Source organism: Fundulus heteroclitus, unplaced genomic scaffold (assembly GCF_011125445.2).
Source record: "Fundulus heteroclitus isolate FHET01 unplaced genomic scaffold, MU-UCD_Fhet_4.1 scaffold_48, whole genome shotgun sequence".
NCBI classification, from domain to species: domain Eukaryota; kingdom Metazoa; phylum Chordata; class Actinopteri; order Cyprinodontiformes; family Fundulidae; genus Fundulus; species Fundulus heteroclitus.
This window is the reverse complement of record NW_023396901.1, coordinates 1,164,986-1,180,063: the sequence shown is the minus strand read 5'-3', so window position 1 is coordinate 1,180,063 and position 15,078 is coordinate 1,164,986. Positions and strand designations below refer to the sequence as shown.

General features: G+C 38.7%; 1 protein-coding gene across 1 annotated transcript in view; it reads right to left on the bottom strand.

Annotated features, from left to right (window-relative positions):
- LOC105936009 (alpha-1,6-mannosylglycoprotein 6-beta-N-acetylglucosaminyltransferase B) overlaps nt 1-12,428 on the bottom strand; it is a 119,637-nt gene extending 107,209 nt beyond the window's left edge. Inside the window, exons 1-2 of the mRNA XM_036132171.1 lie at nt 11,975-12,428; nt 8,794-8,906 (exon numbers count right to left, since the gene is read on the bottom strand). Coding sequence (XP_035988064.1) covers nt 8,794-8,906; nt 11,975-12,042 — 181 coding nt within the window. The 5' untranslated portion in view covers nt 12,043-12,428. The remainder of the gene's footprint in view (nt 1-8,793; nt 8,907-11,974) is intronic.
- Nucleotides 12,429-15,078: the final 2,650 nt, after the last annotated feature.

Here is a 15,078-nt window from a genome sequence, read left to right as displayed (position 1 = left end):
TTGTACTCCATTCCATCTTAATTACATTAATTTCCAAAAAAAATTAAAACTTGCAAACAAAGTATTCTGTGGATTTCGACTAAGTTATGAGCTGACATGCAGTTCCTTTTTTTTCTACTCAACACTTCCTTTCATCTCTTTTATTACAGAAATATCTGGAAACTAGGGCTGCTTAAAAAATTTCCCTACCAGCGTCTCGTTATTGATTACTTCCTGGCTAGATTACCTCCTTCCAGTATGGCCTTCCAATTACGTGTCCTGGATGACAACGCCCTTGTTTCATAGCGCCAACAGATCGTGGAGTCAGCAGAGCAAGCAACCGACAGAATGACGCCCAGATGGCACCAAGAAAAAAAAAGTCAAAAAGGGACTAGTGTGGGTACATTAAAAACTCAAATCATCGGACAAGATCGTGCATTGCGTACTCAGCGAAGCTGAGCCAGCATTTCACAAAAAAGCACAACTTTTATGCCTCAGCCTCTCAGCAGAAAACATCCAGGCACTTCAGGCACGAGGTGCAGACCCAAGACAAGGTATATGATTTAGAGTTTAAAAGAAGATGAATTATGTATCATCTATGCTAATTTGGCTGAAGATTATTTCCCTGCTACAGCAGGCAGCCGGTCTTTTTATTTTCTCCTTGTTGTGTCTCGAGTCACCGTTAGACAACTTATTTAAGAACCCCATGCATGTTTTTCATTTGTGATTATACTTGTTCGAAACAACAAGTGTTGCCTTTATTGCAGAAGGAAAAAAAAAAACACTTGATGAACTCTTATTTGATGGATGTTTAAAATTTTCTGTGTTCATTAGTTGTTGATTTGTTTTGTTATTATTCTTCGGAAATAATTAGCGATGTTAGCAGGTTTATTAAATGTCTTTTCTCTATGTTTCAGGAATCGACATTCAATTGACAACTTTTTCGGGGCAAATCCATCATGCAGAACTGAGTATGCAGTTAACAGGCAGCATTTTAAACATGATAGTCAACGAGAATGAGTCCACTTTCCGTAGAGGAGGATAAAGGCAAGGCTAGGCAAGGCAAATTTATTTGTATAGCCCATTTCAGTACAGAGACAATGCAAAGTGCTTTACATGATTAAAATATAGGAAAATAAAACAGAATAGAAGCAAGTAGGTATACAGTGTAGAAACAAAATAGAACATAGGAGAATAGAAACTAAAGGTTTCAAAAAGACGATATCCACTTTCAACCCGTTCTTCCATCAAGAACTTGAAAGACGAAAATGGAAGTTAAATGTGAAGAAAGCAAAAACAAAGTAAAGAGCACCAGGAAGAAGACTGACAGCGTTGCACTGACAACTGACATCTGGACAAGCATTGCTACCGCGGCTTATTCTGGGGGAGACATGTCACATCCTTGGGATGAATTGGGAAAATGAGTTCAATAGCTTAAGAACAACGCCCCTGCATGAGAAAGCAGAAAGTATTGCACAGAGGATAGAAAGAGTTGTAATCCAGTTTGATATTCTCTCAGGAAATGAAATGAAATGCAAGCTGTTGCACATGACAATGTTGCTAATGTTGTTGCCACTATTAAAATCTTGTTGCAAAAGCATAAAAGGCATTCTGTGCGCTGTGCCTGTCACACTTTGAACCTGGTTGTGAAGGGTGCTCTCGAAAATCACCAAGCAACCTCACATTGTGAGGCTGCAAGATGTCTGGTGAAGCATTTTAAGAAGACAGAGCCGGCATCCACCAAACTGGTTTAATTCATGTTGAACGGTGGAGAACATTTTCAAAACAGGTGAAAGTTGCGGCAGAAAACCATTCCAAATAAAAATACTTTTATTTTATTTATTTAAATTTCTCGGTAGATTTATTTATTTTATTTAATCATTAAATTTGATTATTAGGTAATGTAATTATTGGTAAATATTCAAATTTTTGTTGTCAGTATTGGAATATAGTGCAGAAAATATAAATGCGGAAACGACAACAGGCTTTGTTGTTACATACATTTACCTTTTATTGACTGTTTTAAATAATTAGTGATGCTCTGTGGCATTTTCATCATCAGATCTTCAAAGAACAGGAAAAAAAAGGAATAATCAATTGATTTCCGTGGCAGATTCATTGATTATTAAAATAATCCATTCCTGTTGTCCTACTGGAATGCCAGGGGTGTTCACAGCATATGGCCCCGGAGGTATATTGTAGAAGTACTGAAAGACCATTCAGGAACAAGTGGGAGTTCAAAATAGAAAGCTATTTTAGAAAACCACAAATAACTGTTCTTAGATATACTTAGTGATACTTTGTTCTGTAGACTAACCTCTGTACGCACGTCTTCAAGATATCTGAAAGGAATACAGAAGTTTGTTCGATGCCAGTGTAAATTTTACTTTGTTACATCATAATTTACAGTACATATGGAAAGACTGAGTTCATTTTATGTTTGCTTAATTGAGTGTTAACTGATGTTCACTCTTTGTGTGGACAGCTGGTTTAAGACTCTGATACTAATTCCAACAAAGGAACCACGGCCTACCACAAGAGGAAGTAGTCCAGAAGATGATGATTTGACTCTTGCAAATATAAAGAAGGGGTGTGTAATTATCTAAATTACCTCTGCATCCATGGTGCGGTCAATTAAGTCATTAAGATAATTTCCTTTCTATTTTTTTTATATTTGCAAGCTGTGATAAATGGAAGAATGACAAAGAGCCGAAAGCATGCTCATGGCACACCGATTCTTAAATCTCTGCTTTTTTTTAGGTCCTTGTTCTTGAGATAATTAAAACTCTGAGTGGTCCATAGCTTATTTATTATGTCTTGTAGTTTATTATTTTTTTAGTTTTAGCAAATTTGACATCATCCTTTGACATATAATTTTTTAATGCATCATAAAAAGTGCTTTGAGAAGATAGTTCTGTGTTAGCATTTTTATATTTCTATTTTGAATATTTACCATGTATGGTTGTAACGTTTGTTTTCTTTCATTATGCTCCTGATAAAACATGCATACATCCTCAATGTTTACTCGTTAATCTACACAGTTGCATTTCCACAATTTTTTTTAATCTTCTGTAAGTGGTTGATTTGTCACACCTTTTGTTCTTCATCATCACTTTGTTAGTATAATTATTTGCATTATCTATCTGTTCCCTTAGAGGGGACATATTACGCAAAACTCCCTTTTTTAGCTCTTTAATACATTTTGTTGAGTAATTGGATTCTCTAGGAGTGCAGTTGAATGTAGTCTCTCCATTTGCTGCATAGATATCTTTATATTCTGTTTGGTTCATGTTTTAAGTTTTCTCTCTTCCATATTATGTTTTTTGAACAACTGCGTCACAGTATTAGCTCCAGAGGTGCTAAACAAGGTGGTGGACTTCCTGCTTAACAAGCATTGGAGTTCCACTTTATAAAGACCAAAAAAGAATTATTCAAATGTGAAAAGGAAGGCATTAAAAAGCAGATGTCCTCTTTAATTTGATCCTTTTATCATTTGTGTCTCTACGTATTCAATGTCTGTCCTTCTGTATTTTTTACTTATTTGAAGCACTTTGCATAAAATCTGACTGTCTACAAAGTGTTCAATAAATATATTTTTTGATAGTTAATTAACACATTTAACAACTGCCCTGTATTAAATTATGTTATAAATTATTATATAGTCTGACATCTGAACAGACAATGCACTTTGCATTTACACGTTGTGAACAGGGAGGATACTGTTGGTTGTTTTAAATAGCTTTAAGATATGCAATATAAAGGTTAGTGTACAGTATATATGTATGGGGGGCGAATCATATCAGGAGCACCGCATCGCAGCATGTCCTTAGACGTGCGTCAAATATACCTTTATGCTTTTTATTAGTATACCTTCAAATGTTCACTGTGTAACTTTTTTAAACAACTTTAAAGTATTAGTATAGCATTATGTCTTTATATCTTCACTTTTTTCCCACCAGAATGATCTCAAGAGAAATCAATCGCTAGACACCAACTTTTCTGGCATTTTCCTTGTAACGATGACATGGTGGGTCACATAAATATTTTGCTCAAAAAACTATTTCTTCCCCAAAAATGGCTTTTACAATACAAAACAGGTTGGAGGATCAGCCATTAACTGGACACAGCTGTTTCATTTAAAATGCCATCAATATGCATTGCCCTTAAGGCTTTTATTGTGAAGAGTTGCAGTAAATGGTGTCTTAGTTCTTCACATTTGTATTGACAATCTTCAGCTTGTATTATTAGTCTTGGCAGCCTTACCCAGTATATGCTGTTGTTTAGCTACAATCCCAGTAGTCCAAAAAAACATAGTCAGACAAGGTGGTAAAAAGCTAAACAAACCATTCTGAAGACATCCAGCAAAATGTTAGCTTACATTGTGTTAGCCGGTGGGCAGCTGGGGGCCCAGGAGTACTCATCCGATTTTCTTCTGCATGGAGTGTGGACAAAAATATCATCAAAAGCTTCTTTGTGTAGTAGTGAAATCCAAATACAGCAATTTGGTAGTTGGTGTTCTCTACTTTCTACTAATATCCCTTCATTTCTGTGGGTTTTGAGGCACTTGGTTTGATGACTTAATTTTGGTTTCTTTCTTTAGGTTTATCACAAAACTTTTTTACATATATTTCATTGTATGATATCATATTTTTGTGACATTCAGGTTTTCAGACAATAGGTTTCACAACTTGAAGCTGTGTGTTAATCACTTTACAACATTTCATTCCTAGCTTGACCAGTCCACATATTCACACAGACGAATATACATAAACCATTTTGTTCTGATAGCACAAAAGTAATATACAGTAAATACTGTTTTTTTTTTGCTTCAAAAGAATAAAGGTTTTATGAATCTCAATCTGTATTTTAAAGGACGTCTGCTCAGAAAGATGTGACATTTCACCTGGTACATAAGAGAAAAACAGGACTAATTTTTCTTTAGTTTTGTTGTCACAAACCAAGTAAAGGTTTGAGACACAAACACAGGCTGTGTTCAATTAGGGCTGAAATAATTTTGGAAAATAATCTAATTGCGATTTTCTATCTTAATATTGCGATTTAATGCGACCCCCCCCCCCCCAGCTTAATTTATCATGTCTTTTTAAACATATACAAAACAACAAATCAATGTGTTTCCTCGCCGTGATGATTAGTTGCTAAAAGACCCACAGCATCTAAACTTGGAGCAGAAATGATTGCGTTCTGCCTACGAAATATTTCAACCAAAATTGCAATTTTGACTTTTATCTGCCATTAACCACAAGCAACAAATATGGACTCTAAATAAAGATGTTTGTAAACAAGGACTATTTAAAACAAGAACTTTTAATATTTCTATTAATCTGAATATTATTCAAGAGAACAGCTTTTAATTGATTGGGACATCAGTCCTTGTTGAACATAATGTGCAACCAACAAGCAAGTTTATGTATTAAACTGACTGATCAGTGCTTAATGCTATGTATGATTATACAAACAAGTAAAGTTAGATTATCTCACTGCTGCAACCCTCTTCCCTTCCATGTGAAGGCAAACCCACTTTAAACATTTTACCCACACCTAAAGGACGCATCTGATTCACTAATTGTTACATAGCCAAAAATTGCAGACATCTGCGATTTGGAAATTGTGTTTTTTAAAATCGCAATTATATTGAAAATGCGATTAATTGTTCAGCCTAGTTTAAATATCTGTAAACTGTGTAACTGTTCCTTTTCAGGTTTTCTCCTCATCTAATAATAAGGTGCTCCTTATGCCAAAATAGTATTGTAAAAATGCCTTTTTCTTGTTTCCACAAATAGATTAAAAATCGTATATAGTAAAACATTGAAATCTCTGATAAATGTAACAATATTCTAGTTCAAATTTGATCAGTCTTTTTGGTTTTCAACCAAAGAGGATCAAACACGGTCCAGACTCATTGAAACCCTAAAGGGCATAAAAATAGCCCTTTATTTGCACCCCGACTGGAAACAGATGCCTACTCCTGCGTCTTCAGTCACTAACGTTTAGCCATTCGTGTATGCTCACAGTGCTTGCAAATTCTTTGTAGCTTTTCCGTTTCTTTCTTCAAATACCCAAAATCTTTTCACACATATAATTTAAAAGCAATGGAGGCTTCTTCGCAACTGAATGGAGACAGCCGGTCCAACTGGCGGTCCTCGTTAGTCGACTTTGTCAACACAGCAGGGCGACGACTCAAGAACTACTTGTTCTTTTACTTAAAAATGAGTCTCAAGCGAGGATGCAGCCGTGCAGCCATATCACTGTCATCAAAAGCCACCAGTGGCTTGAGGACAAACGGCATTATTCAGTAGGTCTGTAGTGGTCATTGCCTCCTCATTATAACGAAATAAACTGACAACAGTGCAACATGCTGCCAACAACGGCTGTCCTTGGATGAGTGATGTGTGATGATAGATAGAAACACTGCTTCCTCTCTCTTGCCAGTTGGGATCTGTTGCAGAGATTGACACACAGTGTCAATATTGTGCAGGGCAGCGATAAAAAGGTGGGAGGCAACAGTCCAAAAACCAACAGTGACTGCCCCAAACAGCTCACGCTCACAGCGGTTTGTATGCACAGGCACATAGCGTAAACATGGAGGACGTGCAAAGGAAGGTACGTTTCTCTCAGGGAGGGTTGTCAACAACTCTGATTTCTCTTTGTTGAGTCTCTGATTTGTTGATCTCTGAGAGGGCGGGAAGAGCTATTTTGGTATCATGTTTTAACTGTAGCTGACACCCTGAAATATGCAGCTTTCAAGGAAAAACAAACTCTCCAGTTATCACACTCGCTGCCAGATCTATATGTATGATCTCTGATTATAAATATTCGTATATTCGACTCCATGCTGGGGGACTAATTTTGGTGACAATTCGTCCCTGCATAACTGAACTGACGGCATGACTGAAAGAGGGGGAATGCTCGTTTACTGTTTTAGATTTGCAAAACAAAACTTAAAGGAGATATAAGTAATACTGACACACATCAGTACAGCAACTTGCCAATCACAACAATCTAATATGCCGTTTTTAAACAGCGTGTTGCTGTTGTGAATTTTTCCTTACACAGGATAGGTCTATGATGTTGTATTCTGTTCTATATCTGGCCCGCTTCTCTAACTGGCTTCCATGTTTGCAGGCTGCTGCTCTTTCAACAAGATAAAATACCAAATGCTATGCTCTATTTTGGGAACCCTGGGAAATCTCATAAGATTGGCTCAAGAATCAGGAAGTAAACATGGGCTACACTCTGAACCGAAGTAGTTCCTGACCGTACCTCTTGGTTTGAAAGGAGAGAAACTTGACTAGGACGTTGTTAATGGAGAAGGCCAATTGTTTATAAGGAATGTTGCTTCCATCCCAAGAAACAAATGATAATGATTTGGGTTGATTTTACTGTAAATATCTTACTTATAGCTCCTTTTTTTTAACATACAGTCCCTTTCAAAATCATTCATACTGTTTTCATGTTGCTTTTAAAGTTTTTTTGATGGATTTCTCTAATAAACTTCAGGGTATTTTATTGGGGTATTATGTTATGAAACAAAATAAAGTAGTGTGTTGTATTGTAATTGTAAGGTCAAAGGAAAGTTATTTATTTTTGGAGAGGTTCTTTCCAAATAAAAATCTGAAAAGTGTGGTATCCCCTGAGTCAATACTTTTAAGGACCTACATTTATTAGCTTGAAGGATATATATTATTGGGGGCATGTCTCAACCAGTTTTGCTTGTCAAGAAACAGATTTTTCTCAATTCTTTATTGCAACATAGTTTGATCACTCAGACAATTTGGATGGGGAGCCTCTGTGAACAGGAATTTCCGTCAAACTTTTAATTGTATTGATGTCTGGACTTTGTGTCATCCTAAAAATGCAGCCTCTGACAGTGTTTTTCTACTAGGATTCCCCCTTCATAAGCCCAGATGGGTTTAGAAGCTATTTCTGCCTCAAAAAACATACCTGATACAAATAAAGCACTGCTCCACAGCTATAAAGCATAAACGCAAAACTCTTGGTATACAGTTTGTTATAAAATTGGAGACTTGTTTTAGAAACATTAAAGTCTTCTCCTTAGAGCGATTTAGAAAACAAATTTGACTGTTTCTGGACTACTTTTAAAGCATGGTAAAAATAGGCATGGCTCTGCTAGTACCGGGATGGGCTTGACGGGTTTTTAAAGAAATGTGTTTGCCTGTAGGCCAAAAAGGTACACTTTGATCCCATCTGACTAGAGCACCTTCTTTCACATGTGGCAAGCTTGAAACTGACTTCCCAAGGCTTTCTGTAAACAACGGTGTTCTTTCTGCCACTCTTCCCCAAAGGCAGCTCCTTTTCCCAATTTGACGTATTTTGCCCCCCAGTGGTTGCACTGGATTTAATTTACGTATATAACGGTAAAGGAGGGTTAATGTGAATGCACGCCTTCTACTTGGGAATTATGTGCTACTGTGTGTGTCTTAATGTCATAGAATGCCAATAAAATTAAATCAAAGATGTCAGAACAGCCATTCAAACTTCAGCTCCAAGTGTTAAGGGTTAAAAATAATTCCAAATGGGCAAAAGCCCGGTCATGGCATGAAAGTGAAATAAAAAAGATAAAGAGTTTGATGAGGGAAGAAAAAGGCCTCTCGGGGCAAAGTGCCCCCACGGTGCCCCCCTGATGAGAAAAGTGAACAGGTCTGTCAGTCGGCTGGCCGCAATCAAGGCAACTCCACGGATCTGTCAGCGTGTTTCCAGCCTGCTCATTACCAGCCCAGGACACCGCTCGGCAGGAGTCACCGGGCTACCAGGGATCACTGATGTGTGACTTACCTTCAGCTCGCGTGGTGAACGGGGAGTCTGCGGGTCGCTTGGCTAAGAACTGGCCCCCGAGAGAGGTCATTAGAAAGCACAGGCTGAAGAAGCCGACCCCAACTACAAAGATCCTGCCGGAAACAGACCAAAAAAAGGCTGATCAGTTTACAAAAAGAGCCATATACAAGGTAAAGAGCAGCAAAAGAAAACAACAAACCGAGGCAGGTGATGTAATCCTCAGCTGGGAAGCTCAAGTGGAGCATAGAATAAGCTCCATAACATGTGTCTGTCTTTGCAAAGCGTGAACAAATGTCTCAAGCTTCATATTGTGCCGACCACGAGGCAAAGAAGCATTGTGTACTCGCCTGATTGCCTCGTTTTAAATGAACCATTACATCGACAGATTTCCAGCATCACACCGTGCTCAGTGGGCGACAGAGAACAAAAAAAATAAAATAAAAAAACATTAATCAAAAGACGAACGTGTGCTGTGTTTATAGAAAGCAACAAACGTTTGCCCACTTCTCGAGCTCTTTGGAGTACTTCTCTAAGAACTGGTCCACTGGAATTCTCCAGCAGTCGTGCTGGGAAGAGGTCTGGAAGCAAACCTTTCATGAGGCAAAGCTGCAGGATGGATTGTCACATTTCCGCTGCAGACCTCATTCTTCTAACAATCTTCTTTTTTTTTCACATGGCAGGAAGCTGACACAAGAGAGGGTACAGTCAGCCAACCAGAGCATAACTAATATCTGCATTAAAATGCAGGAAAAAAATAACTTTTTTCAGGCACACACATGAATACTCACATCAGCGATTAAAGCTACATCTGTTTGCACCTTCCCCTGAACTCTAGGATATGACAACATCACGTTGCATTCAGATAAATCAAATGCACAGATCTGGAGAAATGTTTACACACATATTTCCTCATTATAAACCTCATATTAATATTCAGCTTTTTATGCAACTATTCTCTTTTTTAAGACAGGCATGGTTGTGAAAAAAAGATAAGTGAAGTGAATTTTAAAACCAGGAATTAGGTGTTGTGGGTTTCTTCTCCACCCAGGGTATAAGTTACACATATAGACTCAAATATATACATACACCCCCCATTAATAGTTGGTTAAATCTCCCTTAGAAAGGAATGGTAGAACTATAGGCTTTAAGTGGCATATTCTTCTGGTTGGATATTTAGCCAGTCTTCTTTATCAGATATGGTAGAGCTAAGTCAGATGAATTGTTTCTCTAGCATGGATCTGACCTTTAAGCATAGTTCATCCATTTTAACTGGGGTTGAAGTCAGATCCTAATTTCAGATAACCTTCATTTATGCCTGCTATATACATCCTGGCCAACTTTCTCTATGTTTCAACTTTCTGACCCCCTCGTATCAAAGGAAATTAGTAAGAACTTTCAGAAAACAAGCCAGCAACACCGCTGTTACGGTCCACAGTAAAGAGAGTTTATTGTCACCATGGACTTTAGAGGTTGCTGACAACTTAAAGACACACCTGCTCCGAAATGGACACCTTCAAGCTTGACTAGAGTTTCCAGCTGCAGACATAAACTAGCCAATGGCCTTCTGGAGGTAAGGGTTCTGGTCAGAGGGGACACAGACATGACAACACTAACAAAATTACTTTTCTAAGAAGTCCGGGTGAGAGTGTGAAACTAAACAGCACTGTCAAGCACGATGGTGGTAGCATCATCCCTTCGGCCTGCTTCATTGCCATCTATACTGGGTGCAATGCACAAAAAGGGTTTAACCAAGAAGGACAACTCGCTGCAAGTGCATTAACTTGAATTAGCAGGTAGATGTTTGAAACATTAACATAATTAGGTGTTTCTCATCAACAGAGATCTCAAGCGCACATGGAAAACTGCTTTGGAACAGATAAATCAGGCTTACATTAAGTCCCTGGAATGCCTCCAACCCAGCCTCTACTGCATGTTCACAGACAGTGCTATAAAGTTGAGTCTGTGCCGGTAAACCAGCCAATTTATGTGAGCTCTGCCAATTCTGAAAAGAAGAGTGGTCAAACATGGAGCCAGAAAAATTGCGGGACCTCGTTCACGCTTACAAAAAGCTTGTGGTTTCTCTGTAACTTGGCAATGAACATTTACCCAAATATTAGTGGGGTTGACTGTGTAGATTTCAGTTGGTATTCATAATTTTAACCCTGTGTGGATAAGAGAAAATCCAAAACAAAATGTTCAACCAACTCTTGTTTTTAAAGTCCATTTAACTTTTTTGCTTATGCCTTTCAATTTCTGTGTGGGGTGACCACACAGAAATTGTTTTAAATGTATCATTATTGCCCCAAATTTAAGCTGTATAAGCTACTGACTCTTACTGAATACCTTTCGTTGCATGTTTAATGTCCCATCTTGGACAGAAAAATAAATGGAAAAAAAAAATTCAAATACGGGAAAAGTTGAATTCCCACCGGCATTATCCCAGGATTGCTAATTATGCAAAGCTGCAAGGCACAAACTTGGGACATCTTGTTGAGCTCGTAGTTTTAATGATGTATCTGCTTGTTTGGCTCTCACTCTCTCCTCATGCAGCTGCTGGGAGAGTGGAAGACACTGGAGCTGAGTAAGCAAACCTTAATTGTGAAGTAGCCTGTGCCCTGTCGTCCCAATTAATCCAAATGGTGTGAACTTGCAAGATTTGCCCCCCGCTGAAAAGAATAAATCATCACTTATTTAAAATGCAGCGTGCAACGTTGACGTCATATCTTGCGGTTTCTGCTCAAAACTAAGCCAGTCCACGGACACCGAAAGGTAATTCGTGCGTAATTTAAGAAAGTGTGTGCCAGTTGTCTAAACTGATTTCTACAACACGGAGTTAACTAATGTGTTTACAGTTTTATTTGTGAAAAATGTAACCCTTCATCCATGGGCATATTTTTATGGTTACTTTAAACAGTCATGTCCTCTTTATTTAGCCAAGAAAAATACGTTAATAATAGATTTCCTGAGCTAATAGGTTTCGGATGTGCGCCCCAAACCGCGTTTTATTCACATTTAGAGATCAATGTGTCTTTATGTTGAAAAAACATAACCATCTCCGAGACAAAGTTTTATATCACTGGCATCCAGTAATCTGACTATCACCAATGCTTGTGTAATATCTAACATTGGTTTGATGGTAGTTTGGTTTTGACCCCGAAACTGGAACAGAGAGCGCTCTCACCTGAATGGTTTGAAAGTGACAGGGCATCTCCTCAGCATCATGGAAAGCTCGCCGATGCTCGCAGTCATTTTCCACCCCTGCACACAGCGTCAGGTCCGACTGACATCCCGTTCATCTGCGCCTCGAGTCGCGTCAAAGGCAAGAGTTTCCAACCGCGCGTCCTGACGAATCTGCGGGGAGTGCGTTCAAACACTTCCCACCTCACCCCGCAGAGAGACACGGCTGTCCGTCCGTGCGCAACTTCAACTCGGATCCTGCGGCTGCCTCCACCAGAAAGCGCGCAGACTGGTCAAGATGTTCCGCGTCCTTTAACGAGGCAGAAGCCAAATGTCCAGGGAATAAAGCGGGCACAGAGAGCAGTAAGCCAAGGCTGCTGAGTTCAGTGAATATTATGGAACAACACCGACTTTACTGTCTTTGTGAGAGTAGCGCTTCAGCTCATTTACTGATAGCGCCATCTATTGATCAGCTGGCGACCAAGGGCGGAGTTCTCCAGTAGGAGTCTTAAACACGTAGTTCTCAAAACTTCCTATTATAAATACCACATCATGAGATAATTAGTCCTCCAACTGCAAATATACTAGCGGACACTTAAGCAGTAACTAATTATTTAGACATTTGGATGGATGGATGGATGGATGGATGGATGGATGGATGGATGGATGGATGGATGGATGGATGGATGGATGGATGGATGGATGGATGGATGGATGGATGGATGGATGATCTATGCATGCTGTAGCTTTCTTTTTTTCTTTTTCTTTTTTTATTTCGCATTATGGCACTCCTTAACGGGTGCCGCCCTTAGAAAAAAGTCATGGTGCCCAAATCAAAACAGGCCCTGACCTGACATCTTGATTAGTTAAAGTATGCTTTAATTATGCATTTAATTTACACTCAGTCACTCAGAAGTTGATATTCAAAATAGCAAATTTCTGGGTTTTTCATCAACGGTAAGCTTAAAATCTAATATGGCTGCTAAGCATTTAAAACGTAGTGATAGCTGCATTTAAAAAAATGACTATTTATTTGGAGATCTGACAATTTGTAGTTTATCAAATCTTTAAGCACTCCTTTAGGGAACATGTTACAGTATAATATTATTAGCTGGCATTGCTAAAACCAGTTCAGTTTATCTTATTATCTTTTTTATCAAGAAGCTGGGGCAATTTTAAGTCAAGTTTGATGTCATTCCCAGTTCCAAGTTTCAACTTCATTGTATAAATGGAACATAGCATGAAAAGACACCAGCACTGGTTTCTGATTCAATCGTGTCTGTTTTAGTAAGTACCGGGAGCACTTAAAAGTGTATGCTGTTTTCGGCTGCACTCTTCTTTTGAGAAGTTGCTGATGAAGCAAACATCCGTGTGCAGGAATAACTGATCTTGTCGGCTGCTGTGTTTATTAGTTTCACATCAGAGTTAATTTGCATCTACCTTACATGTAGCTAAACCTCCCCAGAGTACAGCTAATGGCAGCCCAGGGACCACTGCTGGTACCAGTACTTCAGTGAGAGAAGAACGGGTCTAACACAAACCCAAAAAGTATTTGATGAAACAATGAAACATCTGAAATAATAAGCAATGACAGAATGAGGAAAAAATACATTTAAGTAAAAATTTAAGCCTCCAAAGAACTGAAATTATTTCCTAAAACCAGATTAAATAAGTCCATTGTTCATTGTGTCCTGAACTGACTAGGTTCCTTGATAGCTCATCATACAAGAGATTAATTCCTCACATAGGATCCCATCACTCACTGGAAACAGACAAAAAAATTAGGCCAAGGGAGACTAACCACAGTATAATAGTTTTAAAATTGCCCACACAACTGAGCAAATCATATCGAAGGTCCGTAATTGCTGCCTTAGTTATCGGTACATTAAGACAAAGTGCCCAAAGAGTCGTCTGTGTGTGTAACAGCGTGAAACAACGTCCCGTTCTGAGTGGCCTTTTAGCAGAGGACAATGTGATGTTGCCCTGCGAGGCGCTCCCACTAGCTGGAAAACACGATTAAGAGGTTTTCAATGAAAGCGCCTCACTGGAGGGACATCAGCTGGGCGTTTTGTTTGGATGGCCTTGTAATGGACAGGAATGGTCGAACGCACTTAAATGTTGAATTGAATGTCCTTTCAATACAAAGTAGATTAGTGCCCACTGGGTGTTCCCACAACATGATGCTACAGTGAGTGCACTTTTATTGAACAAGGCCCTACATGATGCAGTGTTGGAGGTGGAGGGAAAACTGTGGTACCCTTACAGAGAACCAGAGGCTCCCATCGAGGTTAATGTACCCTGACTGTAAACTGGGCACTGAAACAGGTGCTGGTGAATGAAGCAACTAGAATGTCTCGGGGGTGTAGTTTGCAACGACACAGGTGAAGGCTGAACGAGATGATCGTTCTATGGCAAACAAATATTGGTCTTTGAAAAAAAAAAGCCACTTTTTACATGTTATTTTGCGTGTAAAATGAACAAAAACAGCAATTAAATTACACTATTTTAAGTTCTTTAACCATGAATCTTACATTTTTGTCAGTCATCTATGTTTTTTTTTTTTTTTTTTTTCTTTTCTCAATAGAGGATTAGGTGCAGTTAAACTTTGCGAGACATTTCAGCACCATGGACAGCTCTACGTTAAAAACAGACCGCAGCTCATCAGCGACACCCTGTGGCCGGTGAAGAACAAACACTTTTGCACCCGTTGATCTTAAAACTTGACGATGCAAACACAGCGGACGTAGAAACAGCCTCAGAACAGTTAAAACATGTTTAAAGACTTTAACTGCCTTTGACCGTTTTCCTCCAGGAAATATTTTTTTTAGCTTCTGAATCAGCATAACATTAATGTTTAAAATAAATCTCTAAAACATTCCCCAAATGAACCGTCCATGACTTATCAGAGATATCAGTCAAAATGGTTTTATTGAAACAGCAGTTTGAGGTGGGACAAAACATGTTTTACCTGTAGGGATGACGAGTGTTACTTTTCTGCTGCATATAACATTTGGTGGCCATATGTTGGCCAAACACTTGTAGATTTGGTGTGATCAGAGTAGCTCCTTACACATGTTAACTGTGCATGTCTCAATAAAAAAAAGCACT